An 18,126-nucleotide genomic window follows, 5' to 3' on the forward strand; every position below is an offset into this window, starting at 1 on the left:
GGAAGGGAAAGTACAGGGTGCCCGAGAACCATATGACAGCAAGCTGGACTTCACCCAGGGAGCAGAGGAGCCCTCCCCAGGAAAGATAGCACAGCTGAGCACTGAGGGGCACCCTGTCACTTGGAGCTGTATCCAAACTGCCAGACCCTCTCCGGGCCCAACTGTAGCTCCATGGCTTCTACAACCATTGGATACAGAATATGTGATTGCACGCCACTACCACACCCTGCCCTGCACCATGCAGGGGTCATTATGAAGAGTAGAAGCTGCCTCCAGGATTTCACAGCTCTTTCTACCCCATTGTCTAACACTACTAGGGCTTGGGAGTACTCTAAGATTGTTCCATTTTCTCCCATCATACTTAAAAAATGAGAGATCGTTTTCCTCTGTTCTCAGGGCTGTCCTGAGCCATGCTCATCCCTGCCATGTCATGATGGGCAGCTCAAGCAACATGATCAAATGCTCAGTTTCTGGGGCGTCTGGGTGGCTCAGTTGGTTTAGCATCTGCCTTCAGCTCAGGTCATGATCCCAGCGTCCTGGAATGGAGCCCTGAGTCTGGCTCCCTGCTCAGCGGGGAGCCTGCTTCTCCCTCTGCCCCTCCCCCTGCTCATGCTCTCTCTCTCTCTCTCTCAAATAAATAAATAAAATCTTAAAAGAAAAAAAAACGTTTCTGTCAGAGGCCAGTAACAACTCAAAAGCTGTTTCACACAGAAAAAAATAATTATTTGCCACAAAGGGTCTGGCTTTGCCCTCAAACTCCAGGGGCATGCACAGCAATTCTCCTACTGGGATTTTCTGAAATCTCCATACAGCATCCCTGTCTGTCCTGGACACTTCAGGCGTGTTCATGTGATAGAGCAGCATGTACTACAGCCCAGATACCCAAAGACCTTCTCTTGCTCTGGGCCTCACTCCAAACTGGCAGCCTTACAAGTTCCTTCCTAAATAAGTCAGAGCAGTAAATTCAAAGGTGCTGGCTGTTGTTCTCCAAAGAAGCCCCTGGTCATGGCCGTAGGTCTCTTGGGGCTTGAGGCAAGATTTTGAATATATGCTTGGAGCAGTGTCAAAGGGTTCCAGGTCTGTAAACCAGCTCAGACCTTGGAACTGGGTGAGAGGCCAGGACTCTATGATTGTGACCCAAATTAGATCTCTGCTTACCTGGCAAGTTCCGATTATGTAAATCAAATTATGTTTTTACAGCAGGCTGACCATCGATTTCATTGCTAGGGACTCCATCGAAGATCCTCACAAGTCAAAGCGTTCTATTTGCCACTGTGGGCCCGCCGCCAATTGTAGTGACCATGCCTGTCTCTGGTATGAAACACTGTCACTTGGCCTCTGAGATCAGGAAGTCTACTTCAGTGGCAGCATTGATCGTCGTCATTTTCAGCCTGCAGAGGACACCCACTGCAAAGTTTCTGAACTTTCTGATGTGGCTGTTCCCATCAGCACATTTCACAATACCGCGTTGAAGGGAGTATCTTCTGGGCCCTCCTCAGGGGACAGAGTCAGGGGAAGAATTTTTTACAATCTTGGTGTGGAGGCCCCCACAGGATGTGAGAGATTGAGAAGGGCTGCAGTAGACTGTGCAATTATCTCTTAAACATTCCAGTTTCCTTGCCTATGATGGCCTTGTTTGGATGTTCCTGCCCCAGGAGGAAAATGCATGCTTCTCTTGAACTCAAGAGTGTCCATGTGACTTGCTTTGGCCAATAAAATGTGAGAAGCCATGTGTACCACTTCCAGGTAGACACTGTGAGCCAGTATGTGCTTTACTATGATCCCTTCTCTGTGCCACAAACCAACCATATGCCAAAATAAGTTCCATCAGCCTGGGTCCAAGGGAAGACAATATAGAACAGAGCTGTAGTTGACATTTTATGCACATGTGGTGTGTTTAAGATGTAAATTTTGTTACAAGCTACTGAGATGTTGGGGCTATTAGTTGCTGCAGCATCACCTAATCTATCCTGACTGATACAGCTGTAAACATTTACATAGAGTTTTTCCTATGTGCTCTGCCACTTTACATATGTTAACTCTTTTAATTTTCATAAGGACTCTATAAGTCAAGTCCTATTATTACCCCACCTTTCCAGATGAGGAGATTGAAGCACAGAGAGGTTAGGTAACTCACCCAGAAACATGCAGCACTAAGATCTGAATCTGAGGAGCTGAGCTCCACAATCCATGTTCTTAATCTACTACATCACAAAAACAGAAGCAATAAAAAAATTTGATAAATTTGACTACATAAAACAGAGTTCTACATGGTTAAAAAAAAAAACACTATATACAAAGTCAAAAATATTAGAGCCGAAGGAGACTCCCCACTGAGCAGGGAGCCCAAAGCAGGGCTCAGTCCCAGGATCACGACCTGAGCTGAAGGCAGACACTTAACCAACTGAGCCACCCAGGCGTCCCTAATTGCAATTTTAATAGATACTAAGTTATTCTCCACAAAGCCTGGGCCAATTAACCCTTCTATATTCAATACAGTAAGTAGTATTTGCAAGCTCCCTCTGCCCTTCCCTGCCACTCATGCTTTCTCTCTCTCTCAAATAAATAAATAAAATCTTAAAAAAAAAAAAACAAAACAAAACACTGTGGGGCACATGGGTGGCTCAGTTGGTTGAGTGTCTGCCTCTTGGTTTCAGCTCGGGTCATGATCTCAGGGTGGTGAGATCGAGCCCCATGTGGGGCTCCGTACTCAGCTGGGGGTCTGCTTGGGATTCTTTCTCCCTCTCCCTCTGCCCCTGCTCATTCTCTCTTCCTCTCTCTCTCTCTCTCTCAAATAAATAAATAAATCTTTTTAAAAAAATTTCAATTACTTTGACCCAGGACTTCATTCTTTGGAAATATTTGCAGATGTGAAAAATGATAAAAACACAAAGATTCTTCATGTATTGTTTTTGAAGTAGCAAAAGAATTGGAAACAATCTAAATATTCATCAATAGAGAACTCGCTAAACTTCAGAGTGATTTATAAATTAGTCTTTAAAAAGAATAGGTAGTTCTTGGGGCGCCTGGGTGGCTCAGTCCTTAAGCGTCTGCCTTCGGCTCAGGTCCTGATCCCAGAATCCTGGGATCGAGCCCCGCGTCGGGCTCCCTGCTCCGTGGGAAGCCTGCTTCTCCCTCTCCCACTCCCCCTGCTTGTGTTCCCTCTTTCGCTGTGTCTCTCTCTGTCAAATACATAAAAAAAAAAAAAAAAAAAGAATAGGTAGTTCTTAAAATGTCAATATGGATAAATTGTTGATATATTGTTAAGTGAGACTAAGGCATAGAACATTGTATGCTATTATTAGTTTTTAGAAATAATCCATTGGGGGCTCCTGGGTGGCTCAGTCGTTAAGCGTCTGCCTTCAGCCCAGGTCATGATCCCAGGGTCCTGGGATCGAGCCCCACATCGGGCTCCCTGCTCCGCGGGAAGCCTGCTTCTCCCTCTCCCACTGCCCCTGCTTGTGTTCCCTCTCTCGCTGTCAAATAAATAAATAAAATCTTTAAAAAATAAAACACAAGACCTAAATATATGCTGTATATAAGAGACTCACTTGAGATCCAAAGACCAAACAAGCTGAAAATAAAAAGAAGATATTCCATAGGAATAGTAACCAAAAGAGAGCAAGAATGGCTATATTAACATCAGACAAAATAGATTTAAGTCAAAAGAACATACGAGAGAGAAAGAAGAATATTAAATATTAATAATATTTTCAGGCGCCTGGGTGGCTCAGTTGGTTAAGCGACTGCCTTCGGCTCAGGTCATGATCCTGGAGTCCCGGGATCGAGTCCCACATCGGGCTCCCTGCTCAGCAGGGAGTCTGCTTCTCCCTCTGACCCTCCCCCCCCATGTGCTCTCTGTCTCTCACTCTCTCTCTCAAATAAATAAATAAAATCTTTAAAAAATAATAATATTTTCAATACAGCAAGACAATATATAACAATTACAAACATTTACACACCTAATGACAAACCATCAAAATTTTTGAAGCAAAAACTGACAGAACTGAAGAGAGATAGTTCTACAATAATAGTTGGAGACTTCAATATCCCACTCACAATAACGGATAAAACAACTAAACAGAAGATAAGTAAGGAAATAAAGGACTTAAAAAAGGACTTAACACAATAAAGCAACTAGATCTAATAGGCATATACAGAACACTCTACCCAACAACAACAGAATACACATTCTCTTTAAGTTCACATGAAACATTTTCCAGGAAAACCAGTGTTAGGTCACAAATTAAGTCTCAATAGATTAAAAAAAAATAAATGTCACACAAAGTATCTTCTCTGGCCACAGTGGGATGAAATCAGGAACCAATAACAAGGGGTGCCTAGCTGGCTCAGTCAGTGAGTATGTGACTCTTGATCTCAGGGTTGTGAGTTCAAGCCCCAAGCTGGGTGTACAGATTACTTATAAATAAAATCTTTAAAAAAAAAAAAAAAAGGAAGGAAAACAAAAATTCACAAAATTACAGAAATTAAACAACACAATTTTTTTTTTTAAAGATTTTATTTATTTATTTGAGAAAGAGAGAATGAGAGACAGAGAGCATGAGAGGGAAGAGGGTCAGAGGGAGAAGCAGACTCCCCGCTGAGCAGGGAGCCCGATGTGGGACTCGATCCCGGGACTCCAGGATCATGACCTGAGCCGAAGGCAGTCGCTTAACCAACTGAGCCACCCAGGCGCCCCTAAACAACACAATTTTAAGCAACCGATGGATCAAAGGACTCAGAAGGGAAATTAGAAATACTTAGAGACAAATGAGGGGCTCAGGTGGTTAAGCAACAGACTCCTGATTTTGGCACAGGTCATGATCTCAGGGTCATGGGATCAAGGCCTACGTCAGGCTTCATGCTGAAGGGGGAGCTTGCTTTGGATTCTCTCTCTCCCTCTGTCCTCTCCCCCTGCTTGTGCGCACGTTCACTCTCTTTCTCTCGGAAGGAAGGAAGGAAGGAAGGAAGGAAGGAAGGAAGGAAGGAAGGAAGGAAGGAAGGAAGGAAGGAAGAAGAAGGGAGGGAAGGACTCAGATAGAAATGAAAGTGAAAATACAACTTGCCAAAACAGGGGATGCAGTGAAGGCAGTGCAAAGGGAGAAATTTAGAGCTATAAACACATTCAAAAACAAGAAAAATCTCAGATCAACAACCTAACTTTATAAGTTAGAGAACTAGAAAAAGAAGAAAGAACTAAACTCAAAGCTAGCAGGGGCACCTGGGTGGCTCAGATGGTTAAGCGTCTGCCTTCGGCTCAGGTCATGATCCCAGGGTCCTGGGATCGAGTCCCGCATCAGGCTCCCTGCTAGGCGGGGAGCCTGCTTCTCCCTCTGCCTCTGCCTCTCTCTCTCTCTCTCTCTCTCTCTCTCTGACTCTCATGAATAAATAAAACATTTAAAAACACATTAAAATAAAAAAATTAACCTTATAAAAAAATAAAAAATAAAATAAACTCAAAGCTAGCAGAATGAAGGAAATAATAAAGACTACAGCAGAGATAAATTAAATTGAGACCAGGAAATGGGGCACCTGCCTGGCTCAGTTGTGGGAGTCACATGCTTGATCTCAGGGTTGTGAGTTTGAGCTCCACACTGGATGTAGAGATTGTTTAAAAATAAAATTTAAAAAAACTAATTCAAAATGGACCAAGGGCTTAAATCCAACACAATAAAGACTAAAACAATAAGACTCAAAAAAAAAAAAAAATAGTACAAAAGCTTTACCACACTGGATTCAGAAATGATTTCTTGGATAGGTCAGCAACAACAAAAATAACCAAATTGGATTTCATGAAAATTAAAAAAATTTGTGTATCAAAAGACACTAGCAACAGAGCAAAAAGGCAACTCACAGAATGGGAGAAAATATTTGCATATATCTGATAAGAGATTAATATGCAGAGTATATAAAGAAGTCCTAAAACTCAACAACAAAAAACAAACAACCTAATTCAAAAATGGGTAAAGGATTTGAATAAACATTTCTCCAAAGAGGATACACAAATGGCGAGCAAGCCATGAGAAGATATTTGACGTCACTAATCAGCCGGGAAATGCACATCACAACCACAAAAAGATACCACCTCATACCCAGTAGGATGGCTTCTCTTGAAAACACAAAAAATAACAAGCGTTAGCCAGGATGTGGAGAAATTAGGACCCTTGTGCACTACTGGTAGGAACGTAAAATGGTACAGTCACCACGGAAAACAATATGCAGTTCCTCAAAAACAAAACAAAACAAAAAAACAGAATTACCATATGATCCGGCAATTCTACTTCTAGGTGTATACCCCAAAAAATTGAAAGCAGGGTCTCAAAGAGATATTTGTACACTCACGTTCATAGCATTACAGCTAAAACATGGAAGCAACCCAAGTGTTCACTGACAGATGAAAAGATAAACAAAATGTGGTCTACACACATAATGGAATATTATTCAGTCATTAAAAGGAAGGAAATTCTGCAATATGCTACAATGTGGATGAAACGTGAAGACATTATGCTAAGTGAAATAAGTCAGCCACGAAAAAACAAATACTCAGGCACCTGTGCGGGGCAGTCGGTTAGGCAACTGACTCTTGGTTTTGGCTCAGGTCGCAATCTCAGGGCCCTGAGATGGAGCCTCCTCTCGTCATCGGGCACTGGGCACGGAGTCTGCTGAAGACTCTCTCTCCCTCTCCCTCTGCCCTTCCCCCCATGCACGCACACACTCTCTCTCTCTCTCTGTTAAATAATAAATAAATAAATCCTTTTAAAAAATGCTGTATGATTCCACATGTCAGGTGCTTAGGGTAGTCAAAATCACAAAAACAAAGTATAATGTTGGAGAGTGGGAGGAGAGGAGAATGGGGAGTTTCATTTAATGGGTATAGAGTGTCCGTTCTTCAAGATGAAGAGTTCTGGAGAGGGACGGTGGTGACAGCTGCACAACAAGAGGAATGTACTTCATACCACACAACTATACACTTACATGGTAAATTCATCGTATGTGTATTTTCCTATAACGTTTAAATATTAATCTCAGCCTGAACGGAACACGAACTGACAGAGGTTTTGATTTCTTTGAGCATCACAGAGAGACTCGGTGAATAAAGCAATCTGTAGGAAACCCCACCCATTGTGTTCTTATCCCAACTGTCACAGGCTCTTTGGTGACCTTGGGATAACACACATAAGCAGCCCAGAGGTAATAAGCAAATCTTAGGAGGTTGCTTCCATTTAACACAACAGGTATTTACCGAATTATCTACCATGGGCAAATTATCAGGTTAAAAAAGCACACAGTAGTACAGAAAATTAAAGCAGGGATACAATTAAGGATGAAGTCTGCCAGTGGCCTTAAGCAGTCCTCGGATGTTGGAACTCTGGCTCTAACTGTAGGATGTGGATACCTTTTAAGTCTAGAGCAGTCATCACTCACACACACACATTCAGTGGAGACAAGCAATAACTTATATTTATTAGGCTTCCCTTTCCATAAAGTACTGTGGAATGCTGGGGCGCCCGGGTGGCTTAGTCAGTTGAGCGACTGACTTTTGGTTTGGGCTCAGGTCATGATCTTAGGGTCCAGGGATGGAGCTCCCACTGGGGTTCAGCGGGGAGTCCGCTTGAGATTTTCTCTCTCCCTCTGCCCCTCCCCCAACTCACGCTCACTCTCTCTCTCTCTCTCTCTAATAAAATAAATAGGGGTGCCTGGGTGGTGCAGTCAGTTAAGTGGCCAACTCTCGGTTTCCGCTCAGGTCATGACATTGGGGTCATGGGATTCAGCTCTGTGTCCGGCTCTGTGCTCAGCAAGGGGTCTACTTAAGTTTCTCCCACCTCCTCTGCCCCTCCCACCTCCTCTGCCCCTCCCACCTCCTCTGCCCCTCCCACCTCCTCTGCCCCTCCCACCTCTAAAATGAATAAATAGATATTTTAAAAAATAAAATAAAATCTTTTTTAGAAAAAGAACTGTAGAGTGTTTCAGAAATCTATTTGTAATAATATTTGCAATGTATTTGTAATAATTAATTATAAATAATGAAGAAAACCTCTTAAGAATGTAGCTGTCTCTACCATATAATGCAATGAAACAGTATAACTTGAGTCAGTATGGTCAGAGAAAGACTAAGAATTATGTAAAATAACCCAGGAGTTTAGAGGTTAAGTCCACAGCCCACATGATGCACTCTTTATAGAGGTGCCCCCCCACTGTCAAAAAAAAAAAAAAGGCTAAGTTGTTTTTGAATCACAGAAGTATTAAGTATATTGAATAGAAAGTAGTTAAAAACTGAAGTAAACAGCAAAAGTTTCCCATCATCCTTATTAGCTCAATTTTAAGTTTGACAGACATTTAATATACTTTTAGAAACATGATATACTTAAAATATAAATCAAATATTATATATACTGCAACTCCCACTTTCCCCCACTTGCCATAAATTGGACATCTGTATCCCAAGCTAGTCCTTTTTGCATTTGGAGTTAATATCTTGTTTTAAATTACAAAATACAGGCTTTTGAGAAACCAAAACCTATTAATTATGTATAAGGAAAATATTTCTAATTCTTTCTACCCTATGATGGTCAAATTTTGTGTCAACTTGGCTAGGCTATGGTGTCATCGTATGGCAAACACCAGATGTCGCTGTGAAGATATTTTGTAGATGTGAGTACCATCCATAATCAGTTAACTTTAAGATTACACTCCATGATATGGTGGGCCCTGTCTAATCAGTTAAAGGCTTCAAGAGAAAAAAAAACTGAGGTTTTCTGAAGAAATTCTACTTCAAGACTGTAACAGAGGGGCGCCTGGGTGGCTCAGTCATTAGGTGTCTCCCTTTGGCTCAGGTCATGATCCCAGGGTCCTGGGAATGAGCCCCACATCAGGCTTCCTGCTCGGCGGGAAGCCTGCTTCTCCCTCTCCCACTCCCCCTGCTTGTGTTCCCTCTCTCTGTCAAATAAATATATAAAATCTTTAAAAAAAAAAAATAAAAAAAAAAGACCATAACAGAAATCCTGAGTTTTCAGTCGGCTGGCCTGCTCTCCTGATTCCAGACTTGCCAATCCCCCACAGCTGCATGAGCCTATCTCTTAAAATAAATCATTTATGTATACACACACAGACACAGACACACCCTGCTGGTTCTGTTTCTCTGGAGAACTCTAATACACACCCTTTAAATCCATTCCCTACAAACGTTAAGTTTGCTTTTTTCCCTAAGAACTTAGTCTATGGTATACACAGGAGCCTGCATCTTAACTTTTTCCTACTTAATAACCTATCATGGACATCATTCCAAGTCAGTAGGCTGAGATCTAACTCCTTCTTCTCAAGAGCAACATAGTAAGCCACTGTATGGATTATTATTTAAGCAGGGGACATACAGACATATAGGTAGTTTCCAGGTTTTTTTTGCTCTTCATTCTATTATTTGCATCAAGCTTTCAAGAAACCTATTTATACACACTGCCCTTGTCTTGTATTCCTATGTTTTAATTCAGAATGAATCTAGTTATAATCTACCAAAAATTTAGTGTCTTATTTTCCCAGCTGCCAGTTTAGAAATAAATCACCTGGAATAAAAGCCAAATGTGTCTTAACAGGTACCATAATGTGCATGAGGGTTCTACTGTCCACATGCCTTTGAGAAATGCCAGTAGCCAGTGGTTCTCACTAACCTTCATGTGAAGTCAATCCTGTACATCATTTAATCTCTCAGGGAAGAGAACTGAGAAAGCGACCCTTTTTCCCCGACTCTCTTTTTTTCAATAAACCACCATGTTTAATTCAAATGTTAATAAGACAGGCACCTAGAAGAAAAAAGATATGTTTTTTATAATCTTATGGATGAGGTTTTATTTTTTAATTTTAATTTTTGTTTAAGTAAGCTTTATGCCCAATGTGGGGCCTGAACTCATGACCCTGAGATCAAGAGTCACATGCTCCACCGACTGAGCCAGCCAGGCGCCCCAAAAATATTTTTCAGCGAAAAAATTAATGACCTAGTTTGCGTGTCATCCCCTGGCTCTTCTATGCCAACCAGAGGTGCCTTTGCCTGATCCACAGTTAACAAAACATCCCAGCCCCTGTCTCTAGCCGACACCAAACACTGAAAGGACTTAGGGAACCTGAAGGCACAAGGCACTCATGTCATCACCCTGGTGTTCTGCATCTCCAAGGGACCTTTCCGAGCCAGTCCATGAATCAAAGTCACTGGCCTCTACTGGGCTACAGAGGATTTCATACAGTGGGACGTGACACAGGTGTCCAGGCAATTAAGATGATGATCCTGGAGCGCCTGGCTGACTCAGGCAGTAGCGCATGAACCTCTTGATCTCAGGTTATAAGTTCGAGCCCCACATTGGGTGTAGAGATTATCTTAAAATTAAAAAAATAAAAATAAAAAGATGACCCCAACAACTTCTCCATGAGGAGAAATGTCTGTAGCCACCTTTACAAGTCCCATGTATTTCTACTCCAACCTTCTGGACTCTTTGAAGCTTGTCTTTGTTTAAAGGTCTCTATCCAAAATAACCACAAATCATTTGGATCATTATGTATTATTCTAGTTTATTAAACAATGAACAAGGTTTATGCCACATAGTCCAACAATGCTTAAATAAAGAGCTTGAGTTATAAAGGCTTATGAAAAATGTATAGTCTTTACATAATACATACTATTTCTAGCTCATGAATAAATACAGAGAACAGGAGCCATTTTTATATCACAGATCAGCAACATTCAGCATCGATGATTACACAAACCCACAAGCAAACAAAATCCATTATCTTCATTTTAGTCATAAAGGCTAAAAGTCCTTTTGCCACATTTAAGCAATATCCAAGGGGGTGGGGGACTTGCAGTCACACCCCCAAAAATAAGGGGACTGGGTCTCCAAGTCCTTAAGTTCTCTCTTGCATGAACTCCTTCAGGAAGCAGAAAAACCAGAACAGGTTAAGATCCTGTTCTATAGAACATGTTTAATAAGTCGACACTGGAGAAAGACTCCATTTTTGTCTTAAAAACATGATCAAGTTTTATAGTGAGGTTTGAGCTTCTTTTCATCCTGGTACGAACATGTACATAATTTGAATAAATTGATACAATGAACGCTGACTCTTTACGTGGTCTTCAAAATGGACTTGCTTCTACTGTTTTAGAAATTATATGTACACTTAAAAAATATGTTTTCTTCATTTAAAAAAAAAAAGTGGTTCTTAAAAAGTAATCCTCTAAACTCAAGGAACTCAAAAGTGAAAGCCTTTCTGAGAAAGCCCTGACCATGTTAATGGAATGTTTTGGTAGGAAGGAAAAAAAAAAAATCTCCGTCTAAAAATACAGTTCAGTACCAGGAGCAGGGCCCAAGTGAGCTCAGCTCTGCAGTCACATCTAGAGTGGGCCCCGGGAGCTGGACTTTCAACTAAGTCTTTAATCAATTAACACCTAGACGCCACTCCACCACTCCTTCCTTTCTCTTTTTAATGACTTTGTCTCTAGTTTGGAAATAACAATTCTGCCTCACAAAATCTTTTTTAAAGTAGACATTAATATAAAGAAGCAACATGAATGTGACTGGCAGGAAAACGGCTCGATCCCCCCAAAAAACCTACACGCCTTCGATTCTGGGTTCAAGGGAGGTGGTGACCCATGGCAAGAACAAACTGGAAACCTGCCTGCCTAATACTGCAGAAGGGTCCACCCCAGAGGCCCCGTCAGTGTGTATTCAATGTTCTCAAACGGTAGAACCAAAGGTACCCAAGTAGCTATGTCCCCTTCTCTGGGCTGTTTTCTAGAAGTGTAAAAGTTCTTCAGGCTCTTGGAGTCACTTTTTATTCTGAAAAGAACAAGATGAAGGCAAGAAAGAAGAGGGAAAATGATTTTTGTTGTCTTTGGAGAAAGAAAGGAAGAGACTATATACCTCTTCCCGAAACTGGAAAACAGGTGCAGCACTAAAGAGATAGTTTCTGAAATTTCAAGCAAGTGTTTTCCATCCAAAACCAAACAGGAAGTCCGAGACAGGACATATCTTAATAGACATAACCTTAACTAAAGTAAAAACTGAAAAATCTGGAAAAAATCAACTCTTCTATTCACTCGCAACATCTTGCTAAAGGAAAACATAATAAAACTGTAACTTAGACTGTGTTCTCTCTTTTCACAAGGCCTTTGGCGAGGGCCTTTGCTGGGGATTCCAGTGAGAATCCTGTCATGAAACCACTCTCTTCTGTACACCAGCCCGTTGATGCCGGGATTCTGGCGGGACGACAGCACGGCTGAGGTACAACGCCTACCCTCCAGGCAGGTACTACCAGCTACTCTTGTCTTCATTTGACCCTCAACATCAAGAGAGGTTGTTATCCCCATTTTACAGACTGGTATAATAAACTTTGCTAAAAATTGGAGCAAAGTGCTAACATTACCTAAGACTGAACCCCAGCTGCCTCAAAGATCTTCCATCAACGTGGATCCTGCCATGTTCAAAGCCAACACATCACACGGTCACGGGTTTAGAGATCAATACTTTGTAACAACTCTTCACAAAGGTCAAGCCTTCAAAGGCTGAAAATCACTTACTGTAAGTGAAGGATCCTGCCAAAATCGGAAATTATAAAGCAGTGCAGTATTCCAAGGATCTATTTCCTGCACTGTTTACACCTGAAGTTGAAAGGTTGTGAAATTTCTTCAGCTGACAAGAAGTGACAGTCCCCACAAGTTCAGGAACAATAACACCCTCTTGGAGGCTCCAATCCATGGCTCCTATGAGCTTCTCCAAAGCAGTCTGGCATTCTCAGCTGTGAGCTGAGACACAACAGGGGCTCCTCTCCCCTGAAGAAAACGACACACAGTTCCTGATCTTCTCGCAAGTTTTCTTTAGCAAGAAACATGCGTTCCACATGCGGTCGTGGAGTCGAAGGGCACTTGCATGGTAAGGACTAGTGTTCGGATGTTCGTTTCTAGCATGAAACATCTGAGGCACAGCTGACCACACACAGCAACCAGAACTAACCCCATCTTCATCTGTTGCTCACGCTTCAGAATCTGTGATGAACCAAGCAGTGAGAAGCAGCGTGACACGCAGGAAGCTTTATTGTTTCGGAAAGGGAGCGTTTGCAGAGCGCTGTCTCAGGCAGCCTTGACTTGTCACAAATCCAATTTCTTCAACTGCTCATATGTCACAAAGAACTGCAGTTACTGGTTAAGGCTGACAAAGAAGATGCTGTCTTAACAACATGGACACATAAAAACAGACTCACAGACAGCACATTTAACAGATATGTCTGGGCAGACCACGTGCCTTGGACAGGATTGAACATGAGGGGCTCCATCCTTACCCACCTCAAAAGATCTTCCCATTAGCCTTCCCAAGGTCAGCCTGGAACAGAACCACCACAGCGGAGATCTCTAAATCCCCTCACATCAGCTCCCAGAGCCTCTTCGAAGATGACATCCCCCCTGAATAGCTCTGGCGACCGCTGTGGTGGGCAGACTTTCCAGAACAGTGAATTCTGTGTGAAACAGAAAGACAGCAAGCCCTGGGAAGCTCTCCCCAAGGGTCACGGTGAGGCAGGCCTTCAGCAGCGGGGAGGGGCAGATAAAGAGAAATAGGGATGGTGAAAACCACATTCCCTTCTTGATAATTCTGCCCTTCCGTGTCTAGTGAACCGTCGCTTCTTTCCTCCCCACCACTTTGGCATACAGGAAACAGTGCTAATCGGCCAAATAATTCAGGAGCTAATTCCTGTTTATCTGCAGGCACTCTCTAAAATAAGCATTCTAGAATACTGCTACCAAACCGCATCTTTCCCAAGGGTGGCTAGGGATATCAAATCAATCCCTGTCTCTCTCTCTACTCGTAAGTATTCTCAGCTTCGAAAACTGAGTCTGAATAGAAATCTGTATTGATGTCAGTCCCTTTCAATAACACCAGCACTAAACCAAGAGTCATATAGCCCAGCACAGAGATTTTATACCTGCTGAGATAGAAACTGAATCATTATTTCTTAGAATCAGAGGAACTCAAAAGAATAAAAAGCCACTTCTAAATTATCATTAATAATATGACAGTTTATACAATCTTCTTTTAGCTACATCTTTTTTCAGATGTACTGCGACAAAAAAGGATACAATGATATTCCAAGGACCAAGTCTCAACCAATTTGGCCAAAATCCTTTATACAGAGCAAAAAACCCTTCATTCTTCCATGTCTAAGGTGGGGGAGGGAGGGGGGACAAGTTAACTTCCAACTTTCCAATTAGGTCAAATGCGTTCATAATTCATTAGTAGCCAGACTGAATGATCTATTTTTCTTAAAAATAAAATCCTGTTTGAAAAGACTTTAAAACCTCACTGCCCTCTGCCTCTTTTTGTTCTTTAAAGGATTCTGCATGGGAGAAGACAAAGGCTCCGTGTCAAACCAGCCCATGCCCAAGCAGGCAAACGGCCGCTGGAGGAGCGAGAAATGAGACTGAATCCCAACTGGAGTCTCTTGCCTCCTGGCCCCATGCACTCACAAGCAGGTGGGAAATAAAGAAGTGAAGCAATGGTGGTAAAGACCTAATTCGGACCACCGCTACTTCACGTCACTGGGTGGAAAAACATGCATCTCTGCTCCGCTGAAGCAGCCCCTGAAATCTAGGCTGTGCCAGCATCACGCCAGAGGGCAGGAACAGCAAAGGGGGCCCGGATCCTCGGCTGCCGGCAATCTAGTCGGGGAGACAGCTGCGAACTTGCATCCCCTCATGAACAGGAGGCCCCACTGTTTAAACTGAAAATTACAGGGCGCCTGAGTGGCTCAGTTGGTTGAGCGACTGCCTTCAGCTCAGGTCATGATCCTGGAGTCCCGGGATCGAGTCCCGCATCGGGCTCCCTGCTCAGCAGGGAATCTGCTTCTCCCTCTGACCCTCCCCCCTCTCATGTTCTCTCTATCTCATTCTCTCTCTCAAATAAATAAATAAATAAATCTTTAAAAAAAAAATAAACTGAAAATTACAGTAAGAGTGATGTGTTCTTCTGAGAGATGTCCGAATGAATGAGATTCGTTCCAGTAGGACTCGAGAGGAGGGAGATACACTTTGGAAGGAGACACAGTTCCACTGTGATGGCAGAAAATCTGACTATTTTCTCTACCTTTACAGCAGAGCCACGGTATAAAGGAAATACACTTTCATTTCTAAAGATTCATCTAGATTCTGTATTTATCAAAGTTAGCCCCAATGTGGCCCAAACTGGGTACTATCCCAGGGCTTTAGAGCATCATTCATGTTCGTTATAATAGCCCTCAAAATTTAGTTACTTCTCCGGTTAAATAGATGTATACAAATAAGTGTGCATGTGAATATGTATGTCTATATTCACACACACACACACACACACACACACACACATTTGGGGGGCAGTTTCAATGACTGAAACAAACCACTAGAATATTGAAGATTAAGTAAAATAAATTTGCTTATTTCATAAGTGTCCCTTATTATTATTAATTATACTAACAAGGCTTACTACACATGAATCCAAGCACTACACTGTTTTGTAGGCATCTCAATTTTTTACAATAACTCTATGACATACGTGCTATTATTGTCCCATTTCACTTACGAGGAAACTGAGGTATAGAATCTGTACCTTGACCAAAGTGACACAATCACAAGTGACAAACCCACAGGTTTGTCTTGCTCTAACCCTTGTGTTTTTCGTGATAAGAAAACTCTTCGGAGGGGACAAGTAAACTAAGGAGCTGGGAAAGGACCTCAGGACCCTGCCCAGGGGCACATCCACGCTCACCTGTAACAAGCAGTCCAGGGTACCTGTGTAGCCAGAACACCTGCCGTCCCGAAGGACTCTCTGATTCATCATCCGTGTCCTCACAACATCGACGGGGTTGGAGGCCAGCGCCCCAGCCAGACCACAGGTGAAGCTTGAGCTATGAAAAAAGATACCAAGGGAAAAACAAACAGTTTGCCACCACTGAGCCGCAACCACCACCATCAGAAGCAGGAAGCAGCCTCCTCCCAAATGACGCCAAAGTGACATGTAACAAGAGGAAAGGGTTCCAGGAGAAGGTCCATCACTAGAGCGCTGCACAAACTTCTTAAATATGGCACTCATTACAGTGGCTTACAAATTCCGGCCCCGACTAAGAATACCTTTGAGGTTCCAGAATGTCAAAGAATCATAGAAACATGAAGGAATGTCCTCCAACGACGATCTATTGCATCTATTTGCTATAAGCAGGACTCAGAGTAATTTTAGCCCCATCACAACCGTACCACTCTTGGAGAGCAGAGAAAAAGATGTCTCACTGTAATGCCCCCCAGGGGTCTCCGGGTCTACGAAACTTTCAGTCTCACAAGACTAAGACCACACTTGGTATCAATCAGCTCCGGGCAGGGTTTCTCAACTTCCACACTCCTAATATTTTGGGACCAGGCAAGTCTCTGTTGTGGGGGGCTGACCTGTGCACTGTAAGCTGCTGGCCTCCACCCAGCAGGTGCCAACAGTACTCCCCAATCCTAACAATCAGAAGAGTCTCCAGAAATTGCCAAAGGTCCCTTGAGGGGCAAAATCACGCCTCAGTGGATGAAACCATGATACATCCATATTAACGTGCAGCTATTTAAAAATACGTGAAATTTGTTTGTACTGACATGGAAAGATATTTGGAATATATTATTAAATTTAAAAAAGCAAGTAAGAACAGCAAATACTGCATGGTACCACTTATATGTGGAATCTATAAACAAAAAACAGAACCCGTAGAAACAGAGTAGAAAAGTGTTGCAGGGGGTGAGGGATGGGGGAAATCGGAAGAGGTTGGTAAAGGGGCATAAACCTTCAGCTCTAAAATGAACAAGGTCTGAGGATTTAACATGTAACAGGGTGACTATAGCTGATAACACTATCATATAACTGAAATTTGCTAAGAGAGTACAAGTTAAATGTTTTCACACACACACACAAAAGGATAAATATGCGAGGTAATGGATATGTTAATGAACTGGGGGGGGCAGATCCTTTCACATTGTGTATGCGTATCAAATCATATGTCATACGCTTTAAATAGCTCACAAGTTTGTCAGTTATACCTCAATAAAGCTAAAAAATTGAAGTAATATAAATAAAAAGTAAGAGAATGTTAAGCATGATCTTGCTTGTGTAACATGTATATATAATATACGTTTATAGACATATTTGCATGGGCCTAAAAACCAAGCTGTTGACCATGGTTACCTATGTAAACAGATAAGGACTTTTACTTTTTCTTGGTTCACTTCTGAATTGTAATTTTTCAAATATGAGAATACTTTTATAATAAAACTTTAAAATTTCTATATATTTATAGCAAGTTGCCACCCTGAACTCATGTATCCCTAAAATAGCATTTTTTTAAAATCTCTAAACATACAGCAAGTGGGTATACACAGTGTCTCCCATTAGGCCCGAGAGAATCAGATGCTTCTTGGTGAGGTCATAGACCGGAAGCTCCACGCCGACAACGATGGCAGCCCTCTGGGCCGTAAGGGACACGCCCTGGGTAAAAATACGAACAACCAAGATTCAGACAGCTCTCCACGGAACAGGCCTTGAAAAAAACTACAGAGTGACAGAGTAGAAAAGACCAGAGGGTAAAGAACTCAGAAGCTCCCATGCCCAGTTCTGATCTGGCACTAACTGTATGACCTTGGCCAGACCCTGGCCAGGCCAAGTCGCCTCACAGAGGCTCCGGTTTCCTAGTACATACTGAGAGCACTCTGCTGGATGACCTTTAGGGTCTATTCTGTGAACTGACAGGTGACTAGATTACCAGGGAACAGCACTCCATACCAGCGCCTGCCTATTAAAGGTCTTCACTTAAGGACCAGGAAACCCCACAGATCAAAAAATCCAGCATAACTATAACCTAGAAAACCCTTCCCCTTTTTTTTCAAGTAAACAAACGAAAAAGTGCTCAATCTTCACAGATTTTCTTATGCATGAATTAGTCAAAAGGCACTTTAAAACTATGACATATTCTTTGTATTCCCATTTCACAGGTAATGAAATTAAGAAAGAAAGTAACTTCGAGGGTGGACGTCACTCTTCTTCCCGTACACCATTTTGACATTCGGATTAAATAAGAGGATGGAAATAGGAAAAA

General features: G+C 42.3%; 1 protein-coding gene across 4 annotated transcripts in view; it reads right to left on the bottom strand.

Annotated features, from left to right (window-relative positions):
* SLC25A30 (solute carrier family 25 member 30) overlaps nucleotides 1-18,126 on the bottom strand; it is a 33,855-nt gene that overhangs the window by 1,437 nt on the left and 14,292 nt on the right. For 2 of the 4 annotated variants that reach the window (XM_028106212.1, XM_028106204.1), the window contains 4 exons: nucleotides 17,395-17,519; nucleotides 15,774-15,912; nucleotides 14,114-14,194; nucleotides 10,532-13,171 (listed from right to left, as the gene is read on the bottom strand). In XM_028106212.1, coding sequence (XP_027962013.1) covers nucleotides 13,130-13,171; nucleotides 14,114-14,194; nucleotides 15,774-15,912; nucleotides 17,395-17,519 — 387 coding nt within the window. In that variant the 3' untranslated portion in view covers nucleotides 10,532-13,129. Of the gene's footprint in view, nucleotides 1-9,081; nucleotides 9,798-10,531; nucleotides 13,172-14,113; nucleotides 14,195-15,773; nucleotides 15,913-17,394; nucleotides 17,520-18,126 lie in introns of those variants that run through there. The other 2 variants (XR_003609800.2, XR_003609801.2) reach the window with 2 other exon arrangements.

This window comes from Eumetopias jubatus, unplaced genomic scaffold (genome assembly GCF_037043125.1).
Source record: "Eumetopias jubatus isolate StellerSeaLion01/CBP00866 unplaced genomic scaffold, mEumJub1_p1.0 scaffold_3, whole genome shotgun sequence".
Taxonomy (NCBI): Eukaryota; Metazoa; Chordata; class Mammalia; order Carnivora; family Otariidae; genus Eumetopias; species Eumetopias jubatus.